At 36.0% G+C, this 18,424-nt stretch overlaps 1 protein-coding gene across 1 annotated transcript in view; it reads right to left on the reverse strand.

Moving 5' to 3' along the window:
• The window catches only part of LOC123525831 (apolipophorins-like), a 68,801-nt gene that overhangs the window by 26,942 nt on the left and 23,435 nt on the right, over nucleotides 1-18,424 (reverse strand). Inside the window, exons 10-23 of the mRNA XM_053538198.1 lie at nucleotides 16,931-17,077; nucleotides 16,475-16,618; nucleotides 13,052-13,234; nucleotides 12,033-12,293; nucleotides 11,255-11,601; nucleotides 10,782-10,964; nucleotides 9,523-9,632; nucleotides 9,107-9,258; nucleotides 8,131-8,278; nucleotides 7,296-7,556; nucleotides 6,145-6,414; nucleotides 4,910-5,153; nucleotides 3,617-3,830; nucleotides 994-1,164 (exon numbers count right to left, since the gene is read on the reverse strand). Of these exons, the coding sequence (XP_053394173.1) occupies nucleotides 994-1,164; nucleotides 3,617-3,830; nucleotides 4,910-5,153; nucleotides 6,145-6,414; nucleotides 7,296-7,556; nucleotides 8,131-8,278; nucleotides 9,107-9,258; nucleotides 9,523-9,632; nucleotides 10,782-10,964; nucleotides 11,255-11,601; nucleotides 12,033-12,293; nucleotides 13,052-13,234; nucleotides 16,475-16,618; nucleotides 16,931-17,077 (2,835 nt within the window). The remainder of the gene's footprint in view (nucleotides 1-993; nucleotides 1,165-3,616; nucleotides 3,831-4,909; nucleotides 5,154-6,144; nucleotides 6,415-7,295; nucleotides 7,557-8,130; nucleotides 8,279-9,106; nucleotides 9,259-9,522; nucleotides 9,633-10,781; nucleotides 10,965-11,254; nucleotides 11,602-12,032; nucleotides 12,294-13,051; nucleotides 13,235-16,474; nucleotides 16,619-16,930; nucleotides 17,078-18,424) is intronic.

An 18,424-nucleotide genomic window follows, 5' to 3' on the forward strand; every position in this document is an offset into this window, starting at 1 on the left:
TCACAAGGTTTTTCTACTTTTAGACCTACTGACCTAATTTTTGAATGCACTTGACCCAGTTTCGAACTTGACCTAAATATCATCATGGTGAACATTCTCACCAATTTTCATGAAGATCCATTGAGAAATATGGCCTCAAGAGGTCACAAGGTTTTTCTACTTTTAGACCTACTGACCTAGTTTTTGACCCCACATGACCCAGTTTCGAACTTGACCTAGATATCATCAAGATGAACATTCTGACCAATATTCATGAAGATCCCATGAAAAATATGGCCTCTAGAGAGGTCACAAGGTTTTTCTATTTTTAGATCTACTGACCTAGTTTTTAACCCCACATGACCCAGTTTCAAACTTGACCTAGATATCAAGATGAACATTCTGACCAATTTTCATGAAGATCCATTGAGAAATATGGCCTCTATAGAGGTCACAAGGTTTTCTATTTTTAGACCCAATGACCTAGTTTTTGACCCCACGTGATCCAGTTTCGAACTTGACCTAGCTATCATCAAGGTGAACATTCTGACCAATATTCATGAAGATCTCGTGAAAAATATGGCCTCTAGAGAGGTCACAAGGTTGTTCTATTTTTAGACCTACTGACCTAGTTTTTGACCCCACGTGACCCAGTTTTAAACTTGACCTAGATATCATCAAGGTAAACATTCTGACCAATTTTCATGAAGATCTTATGAAATATATGGCCTCTAGAGAGGTCACAAGGCTTTTCTATTTTTAGACCTACTGACCTAGTTTTTGGTAGCATGTGACCCAGTTTCGAACTTGACCTAGATATCATCAAGGTGAACATTCTGATTAATTTTCATAAAGATCCCATGAAAAATGTGACCTTTAGAGTGGTCACAAGCAAAAGTTTACGCACTAACGGACGGACGCACGCTGCGCGATCACAAAAGCTCACCTTGTCACTTTGTGACAGGTGAGCTAAAAAGTGTTCCTTATATTAAGGTTATCTCTGTAAATTCACACCTGTGGAAGTTTGATGCTGAGTTCTCCAGCATAGTTTGGATACAGGTCAGTTCTGTTGTGTAGATGTACACCAAAGGCAACAGATCTCTCAGGATGGTACTGGATCTTGATGTTACTCTGTACACTTTTATCTTGGTACTTGTTGTCTCCTGTGATAGTCACATCAACATCCTGCAGAAGATAGAAAAAACTCTCATCTGTGAATTTTATGTCAATAAAACTTAACACAGTAAAACCAACATGGGTAAAATCTACACAAGTAAATCTTGTGCCAGTCAAACTTAGCATGGCTAAAACAATATAGGTAAAATTTACATTAATAAATTTTATGAGTAAAACTTCACATGGTTAAAACAATGTGGGTAAAATTTACTCCAGTAAACCTTATGCCAGTAAAACTTCACATACTATTAGGTAAAATTTAGACAAGTAAATCTTATGCCAATTAACATTAACCCAGTTAAAGAAACATGGATTAAACGTTTAACAATGGTAAACCAACCTGGGTAAAATTATATCAGTCTGTAAATCGTAGTAAAAATTTAAAACGGTAAAACTAACTTGGGTAAAATTAAATATGTAAATCATACGCTAGTAACTCTTAACGCAGTAAAACCATGGCTGTAAACTTATATCAGCAAATTTATGGCTCTAGGGTAAAATTTATAGCTTATGTCAGTTAAACCTAAAGTGATTAAACTAACATGGGTAAAACTTATATTAGAAAAGATTCAAATAGTACAAGAAACATGGAAATTCCACGAAAATCAGGTTTTCAAACTTTGCATCTAACCATCATGTTCTGTTTACAAAAGGGTTATGTTCTGGAATACATATTTGACTGCATCCAATCATGCCATTCTGAAGTACAGATACAACAAGCATAGATGTTTCATTGTCATATTACGTCCTTGTCTAAAGCCATTAGTTGTTAACTGCTTCCTATTTTAGTAATGGTAACATTGACCTTGACCCTAGTGACATCATATATGTCCCCAAACTTTGTCTCCATGCAAGTTACCTACACAAAAAGTTTCACTGCAACTGGTCACCTTCAACTCAAGTTACTCAGCAGAAACTGTTTTTGTATAAGTAAAACATTACATGTGCCATCACCATTTCTAAACCATTTTCTCTGCTAAATGATGAATAACTAATTTTCATTTTCATTTCTAAACTATTTACTCTAATAAATGATGGAATGATTAATGTTTCAGCATCACTTATAAACCATTTACTCCAAGAAATGAAGAACTATTAATGTTTCATTGTCATTTCTAAACATTATCCCTGCTAAATGATGAACAACTAGAGCTATCACTAAAGGTGATGAATGTACCCCCCGCATGCACTGACACAGTACATTGCAATTTGACGCACACAAGACTGCATAATTATGTGGACTGTATGTATACAGTATAGTAACAAAAAACAAAGTCCCATAACTATGCAGAATATTTATCTAAAAGAATGTAACATGCACCATGCACAACTAGGGTTGGTACTGATCACTTGTGTGAAGTTTCATTAAATTGTGTGTAAGGGTTTGGTAGATTAGGCACGCACAAGATTGCATATGCAGACTGTATGTACATAGTATGTTAACAAGAAACAAAGTCCCATAACTCTGCAATTTTTGTCGCTGAAAGAACCTAACATGCCCCATGCACAACTACTGTTGTTACTGATCACTTGTGTGGAGTTTCATTAAATTGTGTCAAGGGGATGAGGAGAGATGGTGCGCACAAGATTGTGTCTATGTATATAGTATAGTAACAAAAAACAAAGTCCCATAACTCTGCAAATTTTTTTTCTGAAAGAACCTAACATGCCCCATGCACAACTACTGTTGTTACTGATCACTTGTGTGAAGTTTCATTAAATTGTGTCAAGGGGATGAGGAGAGATGGTGCGCACAAGATTGTGTCTATGTATATAGTATAGTAACAAAAAAACAAAGTCCCATAACTCTGCAAATTTTTTTTCTAAAAGAACCTAACATGCCCCATGCACAACTACTGTTGGTACTGATCACTTGTGTGAAGTTTCATTAAATTGTGTCAAGGGGATGAGGAGAGATGGTGCGCACAAGATTGTGTCTATGTATATAGTATAGTAACAAAAAACAAAGTCCCATAACTCTGCAATTTTTTTTTCTAAAAGAACCTAACATGCCCCATGCACAACTACTGTTGGTACTGATCACTTGTGTGAAGTTTCATTAAATTCTGTCAAGGGGATAAGGAGAGATGGTGCGCACAAGATTGCGTCTACGGACAGACGGACAGACGGCCAGACGGCCAGACGGACAGACAGACAGACAACCTGAAACCAGTATACCCCCCCTTACAACTTTGTTGTCGGGGGGTACAATTAATGTTTCATTGTCATTTCTGAACATTATCCCTGCTAAATGATGAACAATGCATGTTTCACTGTCATTTCTAAACATTATCCCTGCTAAATGATGAACAATTAAAGTTCATCTTCATTTCTAAACAATTTTCTATGGTAAATGATGAACAATGAATGTTTTATCTTCATTTCTTAACCATTTTCTCTCCTAAATGATGAACAACTTACTTTGCAAAGTAGAAATTTAAGGAGCAGAAAGAAAGCATACCTTAGCAGGGAATTTAAGGTCCACCTGGTACTCAACAACCCTTTCATTACTGTGTTTAGCAGCTACAGAGAGGTCAACAGTTTCCTTGGTTGTCTTTGACTTCAAGTTCTTGCCATATTTCAGATTGAGGTCAAGGTTTGTTTTATATCTGTTTGTGGCATAGTTCACCACCAGGTTAGCATCCAAATTGTCATTTTTGACGGAGTTAAGTGAGCTGAAATGTAACATAAAATGAGCCGCGCCATGAGAAAACCAACATTGTGGCTTTGCGACCAGCATAGATCCAGACCAGCTAGCGCATCCGCGCAGTCTGATCAGGATCCATGCTGTTCGCTTTCAAAGCCTATTGCAATTAGAGAAACTGTTAGCGAACAGCATGGATCCTGACCAGATGGCGCAGATGCACAGGCTGGTCTTGATCCATGCTGGTCGCAAAGCCACTGTGTTGGTTTTCTCATGGCACGGCTCAAATATGTATTTGTTTTATTCCTATAAAATACTGTTTTTGACCAAATTGAGTGTGCAGAAATGTGACAATTTTTTTTCCTGTTGTGTCCCTTTTTATGTAATTGAAAATTACTTAATATAACTCAGTACATGATATATATACTTGGGTTTATTTCTCTGTTTGGGAAACAGTTCACATATAAAACTGCATCCAATTTATTTCTCAGTCAATTTGCCATTCATTGTTAAATGTTGATTTGAAACACAGTAACATGTGTCCTTTTTACTATTTGAACTTTAAAAGTCTTTATCCTAGGAATTTCTCTAGATGGCTTATTGCAGAATTATCTTCTGCTGTAAAACAAAATACTTTCACAAGGTTAAAATTCACTATAACTGAAATCAGAACTGGTTCCTGTGGAATAGTACTCACCATATATGGCTGCTTGTTAAACATTTACTACCACAAGAATAGCATTTTTGCAAATATATATGTTTTCAAAGACAAACAGTAAGCAAACATCAAAATCAAAGCGACATGTTCACACACTCCAGGCAAAATTATTTTTCTCTCTTTTAGCATTTACAAACAGCTAATAAAGTCACTGTTAAATCGCCATAATCATTTTCACAGGTTTTCTTGCTGCATCAATACATTAAGTTAAAAACCATCAAACAAACATCTTGCTTTTTATCTTTAAGATATTATATCCATCAATTCATAAAGAAAGAAATAGCTGTTATTACTAAACAAAGAGATTCTATGCTGAGAAATCAAATAAAGAATTTACAGTACACAAATTGAAATTATTTACCTAGTAATTTTCACAAATTGAAATTATTTACCTAGTAATTTTCACATTTTTCTTATTTTTGGCTGTATTTATCTTGACCCTGTTGTTTCCCATGATTGTATCTCTCCACTGTTTGCCGAAACTGTAGTCCCATCGATATTTCGTGAAAATGTTCTTGCCACCTCTGTTGTCATGCATAATCATGAGTTTATTGGACAATCTTGGCCCTGTCACTGTTACTCGTCCCATGCTCTTCATCCTTTTCTTCTTGGTATGCTCAGTATTAGATAGATCAACTGAAAGAGAACATTTTTTACCATAGTGTTGAATCACGTAAATGCTTCACAGTGACAATAATTATAAACAATTGCACAAATATAATATATAAATGTATAATTTTTATATGTCATGTCAAGCATGAGAGTAATCTTACACCCAGGATGTAAGACAGCGTTATCTAGCACTGCTGAAAACACCGTAAAATCCTATCCATGATGCAACAATACAAGTTTATTTTAAAAGCATAAACAGGAAACAAATTTTTTTTTCAGAGACAAGTCATCTACTGACTTACAATTGTTACTTGTCCTACAACAGAGTTCACTAGTCCTGCAATTTTGGGTGTCCAACATTTTTTTGCCAGACAACACTTACACATGTACAGTGTATTGAATACTGAATTTAACTGAGATGAAACCAATGCGAGTCTGTTTTAAGTCGAATGCTTCATAGCAACACATGAGCACCAGCATATACATTCACTCCCGGTTTCATTTTAGATGCATGATACACACAGACTCGGTAATAAACAGACAATAAACTTTGACATTACGGCATTGTTGCATGTTTTTTTCAGCCAGTATGGTCTGATTAATTGGTACATGCATTGCATTCCTGATTTCTACCAGAAAGAAAATGTACTTGTTCTGCAGGATGACCTAACAGAAAAATCCACTTGTCCTCTGGCCATTTTTGCTTATCAATACAAGCAGACAAGTAGAATTTTTGTCCTCTGATAACCTATGTAAATTGACAATAAGGTAATAAACTGTTTTTCGAGAGAATTTTAGTTATATTTTGGCTGTTAGTCCGTCAAACCATTATTCTTTGCCTTCTACATGAAACTTAAACCTTAGCTTTATGGAAGGGAACAAATGAATTCAGACATATTGCCTCTTGGCCAATCATCATGGAAAACAAAAAACTTGCCAAGAAATAAAACCTGCCATCTCTGGACTGGTAGTCTTGTTTGAGCAAGGCAAGAAAACATGATTGTTACACTCTTACCATTGAATTTAAATGGTATTTTGGTTAATTTCTCGAGAGATCCTGTTGCTTTGAAAGACTTTCCTGTTATGAGAATGGCACTTCCATTAAACTCTAAAATTTCTTCATCGGGTGTTCGGAGGTATACCCTCGGCTCATAAGTGTAACGGGACCGCAGTCTCTTCCTTTCAATTTTTCTTTTTGAAATGGCTTCAAACACGTAACCTTCACCCTTCTCGTAATTGAATTTGCCCTTCATTCCAACCACGGTGTCAGTGTTTAAAATGGAGGCTAAAGCAAAAGGATGTAAAGTATATAGTAAATTCACTATATCAATTGTTTTTTAAGACATGAAGAGCTAAAACAATCAGCTTTGTCTCTGTAAATTGTCATCAAATTAAGACAAATCAACTCAATTAAACTTTCTGTTAACTAATAATAAATTTCACCATTAACCAGGAGAATGTGTTTCACCTAGAAATTTTTTCGGATGTTATTTAAAAAAAAAAATTTAATTAACACATTTCTTAGTATCTCTGCTTTAACATATACACATTAAATTCTAAACATTAATAAATACAGAAAATCAGTGGAAAGGGTTCATTGTATTTATAAACAATCTTTATATAGCTCACAGTCCCTAAATTTTTTTATACACTTTGCAGCCCTTCACTATGTATTATTTCCATTTATTTAGTGCATGGGTATATTGCTTGGAAATAGATCCTATATCATTAGTCATTTTTTCTTCTGTAAAATCTAGTGCTTTTTTTTGCATTTTCTGAACCTGAATGACAGAAAAATCAAAGCACTGAAAGCACTCAAGGTGGTTATAAAATCATCACTAGTCATTTTGTAACAAAGTGGCAGGAAAATTTGCCTTTGAAGTAGCACAATCCCTATATAAAGCTATCTATAACCTGTACATACTCTGTGCTTAAAGTCTGGAACTTCTTCATAAATATAAGGGGCAAAAGGGTCGCTAGGTTTGTGGGTTTATTTTGTGATGCATATTTAAAGAAGTATGAATGAATTAGAAAAGTGAAATCAATAGTATGAAGTGACAAAAGCATGTTTAACTTTTTATAAAACTAAAGCTGTTTGTAAAACATACAATCATGCCCCCCATGAATGCATGATGGATGTAACATTTAAAATGATTGAGCACTTACACTGTATCACTATAGGTGCATCTTGTGCTCCAGTAATGAGAAGGTCAGCATCAAATGATGTCTTTAGCTTGTAGTTTATTCCACCTGTCAGTGAAACCTTTTTCCAGTCACTAATATCGAGGCTAATTTGTGGTGTATAGGTTACGCGATCCTTGGTCCGGTCAATCAGAATTTTAGCATCAAGGTTGTAGATACGTTGCCCTTCATCAATGTCAATATTACCTAGAAGCCCTTTCACAGTTGCAGTGTCGATAAGCTCACCTGAAGATTTAATGATTTAAGATTTCATAACCACATTAAAATATAAATAAATCAGATCTGCAATTTTTAATATAATTGCAATATCTATTTAATATATAATGCATATATAACTGAAGGTATGAATTACATAAAATGTTGTCCAGGCTCCACTGGTTAAAACATTCACTGGTTAAACACAAATATTTTATCACTGTATGTGGTAGAGATGACAAATAAATTAATACAAATCTGTATTCTTGTACATTTACATTAATACAAGAAGTACAGATGACAAGCAATTATCAACTGGACAGCTTAACAACTAGATTATATTTAAAAAGATCAGTTCTGGTGGTGCAGAGTATCTAACTCCTTTTAAACTTTTACTTTACAAAAGTAAGTTACTCCTGGCAATCTGTACAACAGAAGATGGCACCGCAAGCACCTTATAAAATGGCTCCACAAAAGCTATTTATTGTAGTTAGTTATTTCTAATAATCAGTGCATTAGCTGGTTTAACTGCTAACACATTAAAAACGGCAGAATTCTGCTGTAAATTAGATAGTCTTGGTTTTAGGGCAAATGTGTAACAAACCTTTAACTGTTGCTTTTTTCCATGGTGATACAAGGATTATATCCAGAGTCTTGTCAGAATGTTTCACATCTACATCGAGGCCTATTGCTCGATCATTTTTGGAACCAGGTGTGTCAGACAGAAATCGGAATAATGTCTGAATCGGTGTCTAGAAACAAAGTAAATCAAAATGAGATGATTCAAAGGAGATCTACTAAATGTCTATTTTTTTTTTAAATTTCATTCATATTCTGAAATAAAAGTACAACAAAAATTATTACATGTACAAGCAAATTTTAAAAATCACAAACTGCTAGTAAAACTGGTAAACATATGACAAACTGCAGCTGCATTTCATTACATGAGCCTCACCATGAAAAAACCAACATAGTGCATTTGCGCATCCACGCAGTCTGGTCAGGATCCATGCTTTTCGCTAACGGTTTCTCTAATTGCAATAAGCTTTGAAAGCGAACAGCATGGATCCTGACCAGACGCGCGGATGCGCAGGCTGGTTTGGATCCATGCTGGTGGCAAATGCACTATGTTGGTTTTCTCATGGCGTGGCTCACATACTCTGTTACGTCATTCAGCCTTAGGAAATAGGTTGCTTCATTTGAATCTCTGTGTCAGCTTTTGACTTTTAATGATTGAAAAATGTTTTAAAGGATGACTTTTTGTAATTTATATCGCTTTTACCTGAAGCCTTATTTATCACCACTGGAAATACAACAGGTAGGGGTTATTTGACGATTTTATCATATCAAACTTAACAGTAGTTTGAGTAAACAGTAATTTGAGTTAAAAGTAATCTGCGTTAAGCGTACAAAACAACTTTGAAATGAATGAGTGCTTACGGATTTTATTATTAAAACTGCATGATAATTTTAATTTTGTTCTCAAATTTTGCAAAATCTGTAATAAAACCAACATGGCACTGAGTGTGAGGATGGGAGTAAACACATCTCAATAAAGGCTTTGCAAAACAAGAACCTACCTTGATGGTCTTGACCTCCAGTTTATATCCATTAGGTAGGTCTTGTTTGCTCATTGCTACACTGAAGCTGACTGGTCCGGTAAAGGGGAAGTAAGGAGCATCTGGTTTAGAACTTGCATTGGGGGCTGAATAGCTGGCACAGAACTGGACACCTGAAATACATGATAACAAGGCTTAAAAGTTCTGCTTATCTGATACTAAACTAAATGATAATGTGGGGCAATATAAGGAGAACTTCTGTCTCATTTTATCAACTACAAGACCTGTATGGCCAAAAAAAAAAGAAAGGCCATGAAATATTTACCAAACTACACTATATAAAAACTCTATAAGTCATCTTTTTATTTTCAGTTTGCATTTTTTTCATTTGCAGTAGTATCTCTTAGGTAAACCATGTCTAAAATTATAATACTAACCAGCAACTCTTGTCAGCCTGTCTCCTGTACATGCTGATTTTTCCTCCTGGCCGTCCTTTATCATGTTCTGCTCTTTCTCGTAATCATTGTACACAAAGAAAAATGATGTCCTGTAATGGAAAAAGAGTTGTTGCAGGTCATATCAGGGTTCTAGGTTATAAAACTGAGTTTGGAGACCAGTCTCAGAATGCAGTCTTGTGATTGGTCACTTTCAAATTGTATCCAGAAACAACCAATCAGATTCTGGAGATTTGAGACTGGTCTCAAAACTTAGAATTATAACCCTGGAATAAATACCTTGTGGTAAAAATGTAAGATTACTTTTCACATCATCCTGAATTTACCATTTGAGCCGTGCCATGAGAAAACCAACATAGTGGCTTTGTGACCAGCATGGATCCAGACCAGCCTGCGCATCCGCGCAGTCTGGTCAGGATCCATGCTGTTCACTAACAGTTTCTCTAATTGTAATAGGCTTTGAAAGCGAACAGCATGGATCCTGACCAGACTGCGTGGATGCGCAGACTGGTCTGGATCCATGCTGGTCGCAAACCCACTATGTTGGTTTTCTCATGGCACGGCTCATTTTATTTTTCAAATGATGTAATATTCAAAATATCTTTAAAACATTTAAGTTTATATCTGTTGGCAACATTCCCAATGAACTTCACTTAACACTTTTCAGAAATTGGTTTTAAAGGGAAAAGTTTCTTTAAATAATTCTTCCTAAAATGGGATGCACTTAATTTCAACACACATTTACAAAGTGCTTAATTTTAACACATATTTACAATTACTTTGTTATCATAGTACAACAATAGTGAATATGACATCAGAAATATATCTTACGACTAAAGCCTTCTTAATTTAGCTTATAGGAAAACGCTTTCAAATGAAAATCAAAATTTTGGAGACAAATTTTAAGACATGTATTAATTTATATTACAGACAAAAAATGATAAAGCAGCATTGTTTAAGTAGCTATTCTGAAAAAATGATACAGAGTACAGCTATATGCCATCTATTTCATATTTAATTTCAAACACGGCACTAACAGTTTCAGGAGGTATTTTTACATGCAATTTGTATGTTGTTGTTATATAGATAAATTGTACCTCAAAAATGAACACTGACTTCATTTCTTCTCCAACTGCAATTTCTAAGTAAACAAATGCTTTTTCTAAATTTAAACAAATTTAACATAATTTTGGAGGTGTGTAACTTTAAAAATATTTCCTAGGATTGAAAGCTGATCTTACTTTACATCAATTATTTCACTCTTGTCTCTGGTGATGTCAAATGTGAAGTCAAAAATGTTTCCCCCAGTGACTTCAATCTTTCCCTGAGCTCCAGTGCTAGTATACAATGTGGAAACCATCTTGAGGCCACCTCTTGTAACTACAGCATCCACACTCATCACTGAGTCAATCTCAACTGAGCCACTGCAAGTCAAATAGTTATTTCATCATATAGTTGAAACAATGTTTTGGTCACAAAACAAAAATGATCATATGGTAAAATAAAAAAATATATATTTTACATGGATTCAACAAAAAACACTGTTGTTTTTCACACAGCAATATTTGAAAGTAGTGCTTATCATCTAACCATTTAATTATGCATAAAATCAATTTGGACATCTGCTTTACCTGTTTTTAAAATAAAAGCCTTATATGGCACTTTTAAAAAAAAAGGCAGTTATATAAATATATATATGTATATATATACATACCTTGGTTCAAAGTTTCCTTCAATAACAACACTCTGCCTAGGATTCTTCAAGTTAACCTGACCTCCAACATTGAGGGCTACCGTCGCTGACCCATTAACTGCCAGTCTAAGAGGCAAACCAACAATTGTTGGTAAAGTGTATGTACTGTCCAACAGCATGACATTTCTTGTCAATGACAATTCCTGCTTTTCATTATTGCGCAATTTTTGCAGGAAATCAAACAACAGAGACCCAGCAAATTTGTCATCACTGTTTCCATTATTCGCACCAAACATTGTGTAGGACACTTCACTGCCAAACATTCTCATGTACATAGCACCTCTTAACTCATCCACTGTTTTCTTGGCCTGAAATATTATTAATTATGACTACCAAAGACACAGATACTGGTAACATTACTTGAAGCCTCATTTCAAATACCACTGGTATTCTTGGTACTAGGGTCTTAAGACAGTTTTGACTGTAATTCAATTTTTTAACTTCATGTAAGTCATGATTTATCACAAATTTCATTTCATACAATTCAATACTATTGATACTCCTATTTTTGTAAACTGAAAACCTTACTGAAGTTTCTTAACCCTTTCCCTGCTAAATTTCTACAATGACCTTGTCCATCTTTCAATTAGGACAATACCATTAACTGTTAAAAGGGGGGATTATCAAAAATATACTGACTGAATGGCAAACAGTGCAGGTCATGAGTCTGATCATGATCTACACTGGTGGCAAAGGCAGAATCAATTGTGTGCAGTATAATAAGGGTTAACAAACAAACCTTGCTTCTTATGTCATTCAGTTTTCTTTTACTGAGTCCTGCTGATGTTGGGTCGGCATCAGGAATTTCATTGCTACCTTTTGTCTCATCATTGTAATAACCAACAGGTCCAAAGTAAGACTCCATGAGGGATTCTAGCCCTTCTACACGGCCTCCAATCTCAAACAGGTTCATGGATTCACCAAACAAGTTCATGGTCAGGTTCAGGTTTGCCGATCTTGGAACAAATGATCGGCTTGACCAGATCAGGTTACTGTCAATCTGAAACATAATTCATTATAATGTTACAGCACATTTATTCAGTTTACACTTAATTACCTCACTTGATGTACTGCAGGTAGGAAAACATTTCTGAAGCTTTCAATTTTTGCTAATATACTGTGAAATCATTAATTATCACAGGGGGTTATTTTGATATAGATTTCATGACCGTAATGAACAAGTAAATTTTATTTCATCCTTAAAATATGAAATCCATCAATATATATAGCCATGAAAAAGCCATTTGGCCAAAACAACAAAGTTTCATGCATACGGTAGTAAATAATTTGACAGTACATGAAAAGAACAACTCAGTTAAAAACATTTATGAATTATATTATAACAAGCTTCGAAACATGATTAAAAAAACAACAACAAAAACATGAATAATTATATAATACATACAATAATGAAAGTAATGCCTAAAACATTACATCAACACTAAGAGACACCTTAATATTTATTCATAGACTTAATCTTAAGCCAACCACAATTAATCACTCAAGATGTTCTCAGGACTTGAAACCACAACCCTATGACCAGGTTGCTGATTCTTTCCCACTGAACTACTACTTCCAACTTCCAATTTATTTTCAGTGTTTTGATTTTGTATTGTAACATAATTATATTATCTTCATGAATATAATTATGTTAAAGGCTTCAAAGATCACTTCTTTCAAGTCAAATTTTAAAAATCCAAGAAAAAAAAAGTCCCTTTTGATGTGATGTGGATCATCTTATTATGTATAAGTACTTACCTTGGCTCCTGTGTTGTATTTCTCCAAGTAGAAAGAGCCCTCGTAATTCCTAGAAAACTTCATTTTGTCCAGATCAAACTTCTGATCAAATTCTGCGTCTGTTAGCAACTCTTGAACATACCTGTTGCTGGGATCTGAGCTCTCCATCAAGTTTGTGAGGTGTGACCAAACAAATGATCCAACCTATAAATGATTGATAAATATGTTACCCAGTAAGTCAATTTCATTTTAAGCTCGACTATTCGAAGAATAAGTAGAGCTATCCTACTCACCACCAGAAATCTTGGTTAAGTTTTTCGTACCAGTCCATTTTTTGACAAAGTCTTTTGAGATAAAGCTTTGAAACTTTCAACACTTGTTTACCATCACCATGTCCAGTTATAGGCAAGAGCACATAACTCCATCAAAACTTAGAAATCTTGGTTAAGTTTTTCGTACCAGTTCATATTTTGGCAAAGTCTTTTGAGATAAAGCTTTGAAACTTTCAACACTTGTTTACCATCACCATGACCAGTTATAGGCAAATGTACATAACTCCATCAAGGATTTTGACTGAATTATGGCCCCTTTCTACCTAGAAATCTTGGTTAAGTTTTTCGTACCAGTTCATATTTTGTGTAAAGTGTTTGACATAATTTATGGCTTTGAAACTTTTATCACTTATTCAGTATAATAGTCTATATCTGTAGGAAAGAGTACATAACTCTATCATCTATTTTGGCTGAATTACAGCCCTTTTTGAACTTGAAAATCTGTTCTGATTTCATACAAGTCCATGTTTTGTCAAAACTATTTGACATATAGCTTTTAAACTTTGAACACTTGTTTATCATTATGATTTCCATCTGTAGGCAAGAGGACATAACACTGACATCTATTTTGGCTGAATTATGACCCTTTTTGGACTTTGAAATTGGTTCACATATTGCCACTTAGTGCAAGACTTATCGAAATCCACAAATACTGGACAATTTTTCTTTTGTCTGAATATCTATGTTGATATTTTGACCCCATTCTTCAATCAATTTTTTGAATAGTCGAGCGCGCTGTCATCAGACAGCTCTTGTTTATTTTTATTGCTAATATGCTTTGATTCAATATATAACTTAATGTACTGCAGCACAGTAGATGAAACTGCAAGATGTACTATCTTTGATAAGTGAGGGAATACTCACAAATTTCAAGAAGAGATGGGTTGTTTTGTATATTTCACCAGCTGTAAATTCCAAGGACTGTCTATTATAGGTTAGACATACTAAATGTCTATGATCATATTATTGTCTAAAACAAATTGTTTTTAACAGTGTATCATATTTGGATACAAGCATTTTCTGCCTTTCACCTATTGCGAAACTATGCTTGTCTTGAAGGTCTGTCCATAGGCTATCAAAAAATACCAAAAATATGGGGTTAACAAAAATATAAGGAAACTAGAAAATGCTTTTGTAAAAAAGCGCATGTCTCCCCCAATGCAAAGTCCTATAGGCAAGAAGTCAATAGGGGTTAGGAGCAAAAGTCAAAGAGACACTGATGGTTGGCTGCAATAGGGATCATCTACTTGGCATGTCCAATCATCCCGCTAAATTTCAACACTCCTGGCCTAGTGGTTCTCACGTCACTGTTCAGGCTTCTGTGACCTTGACCTTTGATCAAGTGACCTCAAAATAAATAGGGGTCATCTACTCTGCAAGTCCAATCATCCTATTAAGTTTCAACATTGTAGGTCAAGTGGTTCTCAAGTTATTTCCAAAAAATGATTTTACATGAACAGGCCACTGTGGCCTTGACATTTAATAGACTGACCCCAAAATCAATAGGGGTCATCTACTCTGCATGTTCAATCATCCTATGAAGTTTCAACATTCTGGGTCAAGTGGTTCTCAAGTTATTGATCGGAACTGGTTATCAATGTTCAGGCCCCTGTGACCTTGACCTTTAACGGAGTGACCCCAAAAACAATAGGGGTCATCTACTCTGCATGTTCAATCATCCTATGAAGTTTCAACATTCTGGGTCGAGAGGTTCTCAAGCTATTGATCGGAACTGGTTGTCAATGTTCAGGCCCCTGTGACCTTGACCTTTAACAGAGTGACCCCAAAATCATTAGGGGTCATTTACTCTGCATGAACAATCATCATATGAAGTTTCAACATTCTGGGTCAAGTGGTTCTCAAGTTACTGACCGGAAATGGTTTTCAATGTTCAGGCCCCTGTGACCTTGACCTTTATTGGAGTGACCCCAAAATCGATAGGGGTCATCTACTCTGCATGACCAATCATCCTATTAAGTTTCAACATTCTCGGTCAAGTGGTTCTCAAGTTACTGACCGGAAATGGTTTTCCATGTTCAGGCCCCTGTGACCTTGACCTTTGACAGAGTGACCCCAAAATCGATAGGGGTCATCTACTCTGCATGACCAATCATCCTATGAAGTTTCAACATTCTGGGTCAAGTGGTTCTCTAGTTATTAATCGGAAATGGTTTTCCATGTTCAGGCCCCTGTGACCTTGACCTTTGACAGAGTGACCCCAAAATCAATAGGGGTCATCTACTCTTCATGACCAATCATCCTATGAAATTTCAACATTCTGGGTCAAGTGGTTCTCTAGTTATTGATCGGAAATGGTTTTCCATGTTCAGGCCCCTGTGACCTTGACCTTTGACAGAGTGACCCCAAAATCAATAGGGGTCATCTACTCTTCATGACCAATCATCCTATGAAGTTTCAACATTCTGGGTCAAGTGGTTCTCAAGTTACTGACCGGAAATGGTTTTCAACGTTCGGGCCCCTGTGACCTTGACCTTTAATGGAGTGACCCCAAAATCGATAGGGGTCATCTACTTTGCATGTACAATCATCCTATGAAGTTTCAACATTCTGGGTCAAGTGGTTCTCTAGTTATTGATCGGAAATGGTTTTCAATGTTCGGGCCCCTGTGACCTTGACCTTTGAGGGAGTGACCCCAAAAACAATAGGGGTCGTCTACTCCAGCAGCCCTACAACCCTATGAAGTTTGAAGGTTCTAGGTCAAACGGTTCTCCAGTTATTGCTCGGAAATGAAGTGTGACGTACATACGGACGGACGGACGGACAGAAGGATGGACGGACGGACGGACAGGGCAAAAACAATATGTCTCCTGGGGGAGACATAAATATGATCAAATGAAACTATGAAAAAACACTGATATTGTATAGGAAGACATTAAGAAGTACCTACTTAGTACTTCCACTTTCATTTTACCCAGCAGTTTTGACACAAACTTTGAAGAATATAAAGTTGCTTTAAATCACCTGCAGACATTTCTATTAATAAAGCTAATATCTGGCACGAAAATGGTACTATATACTGAAATGGACTACATTCGAGTATTTAGTATGATTACAACTGAAGAACAAAGTTATATTTACAACTTTAACTGACCTGGTTAACTTCTTCTGCAGCGAGGGTATCCTGTATCTGAGAGATGAAGTAAGATGAAGGACATTTCATCACAGCGAGATAAGCATTGATACGGAGCTCGGAGTCAGCAGTTGTGTCACGATAGATCCCCATCAAATTGTTCCTCTGAAACATCAAAGCGAGTTGTCAGAAAAATGTTCTTTACTTGGTAGATTTAATATTGTATATAATGTCCTATTATATAGTTCAATATATCTGCAATCAACTCAATAAGTTAGAAAAAAATAGCTACATTCTGATTTGTTTTATGTTCAAAAGTTGAAGTCCATGAATTCATATCCCAATAAAGTAACTGTTTTGACCAAAACCTCAAAATTTCATGCCTTCAAAATCAAACTGTTACAAGGTCTGTTGGACTGGATGATGCTGAAAGGCTATTACAAAGCTCTGTTACAAATTACTAAAAAGAAGACTTACATCTGATGCACATGACAGTTTTCTGAATGCCTGAATTGCTGCAACTTTGATGTCCATAGAGTTGTCTCCCTCTATACATGTGTACAAGGCAGGTACTGCCATTTCTGCATGACCTGTGTTACCTAGTGCCCTCAGTGTCATCATAATCTATCAAATATAAAAAGTCATCTAATTTCATATTTATCTAAAAATTATATAAAACAGTAGCACACCACTCACTTAAGCATCAATGGCTACAGTACCACAGTTTACTTAAGCAATTCATGAGGTCACAGGCCAATTTTCTTATATTTTCTGTTTGGATCTACTTGCACCTAACATATAATGTTACAACAAGAGTACTCAACCTTAAAATCTATACACCTCTGCACTCAAACATTATAAGGTTGCAAAGTTAGTTTAAAATGTTTTCATTAAATTTTCATTCAACTAATCCAGTAGACATCAAGGTCAGAAATGTTTTCATAGACAAGAGCTGTCTCCATAGGATGACACATGCCCCCGATGGCACTTTGAATGAATAGTTATGGCCAATGTTAGAGTTTAGGACCTTTGACCTACGGAGCTGGGTCTTGCGCGTGACACATCGTCTTACTGTGTCACACATTCATGCATAGTTATTTTAAAATCCATGCATGAATGACAAAAATATGGACCGGACATGCCCATCAATGCACTATCATGAAAAATGATCTTTAACATCTAAGTGTGACCTTGACCTTTGAGCTACGGACCTGGGTCTTGCGTGTGACACGTCGTCTTACTGTGGTATACATTCATGCCAAGTTATTTGAAAATCCATCCATCGATGACAAAGATATGGACCGGACATGCCCATCAATGCACTATCCTTTAACATCTAAGTGTGACCTTGACCTTTGAGCTACGAACCTGTGTCTTGCGCATGACACATCGTCTTACTGTGGTACACATTTATGCCAAGTTATTTGAAAATCCATCCATCGATGACAAAGATATGGACCGGACACGCCCATCAATGCACTATCCTTTAACGTCTAAGTGTGACCTTGACCTTTGAGCTACGGACCTGGGTCTTGCGCACTGCACGTCGTCTTACTGTGGTACACATTCATGCCAAGTTATTTGAAAATCCATCCATCGATGACAAAGATATGGACCGGACACGCCCATCAATGCACTATCCTTCAACGTCTAAGTGTGACCTTGACCTTTGAGCTACGGACCTGGGTCTTGCGCACTGCACGTCGTCTTACTGTGTTACACATTCATGCCAAGTTATTTGAAAATCCATCCACTGATGACAAAGATATGGACCGGACACGCCCATCAATGCACTATCCTTTAACGTCTAAGTGTGACCTTGACCTTTGAGCTACGGACCTGGGTCTTGTGCACTGCACATGGTCTTACTGTGGTACACATTCATGCCAAGTTATTTGAAAATCCATCCATAGATGACAAAGATATGGACCGGACACGAAAATTGCGGACAGACCGACAGACTGACAGACC

The sequence above is a fragment of the Mercenaria mercenaria genome, chromosome 3, assembly GCF_021730395.1.
Source record: "Mercenaria mercenaria strain notata chromosome 3, MADL_Memer_1, whole genome shotgun sequence".
NCBI lineage: Eukaryota > Metazoa > Mollusca > Bivalvia > Venerida > Veneridae > Mercenaria > Mercenaria mercenaria.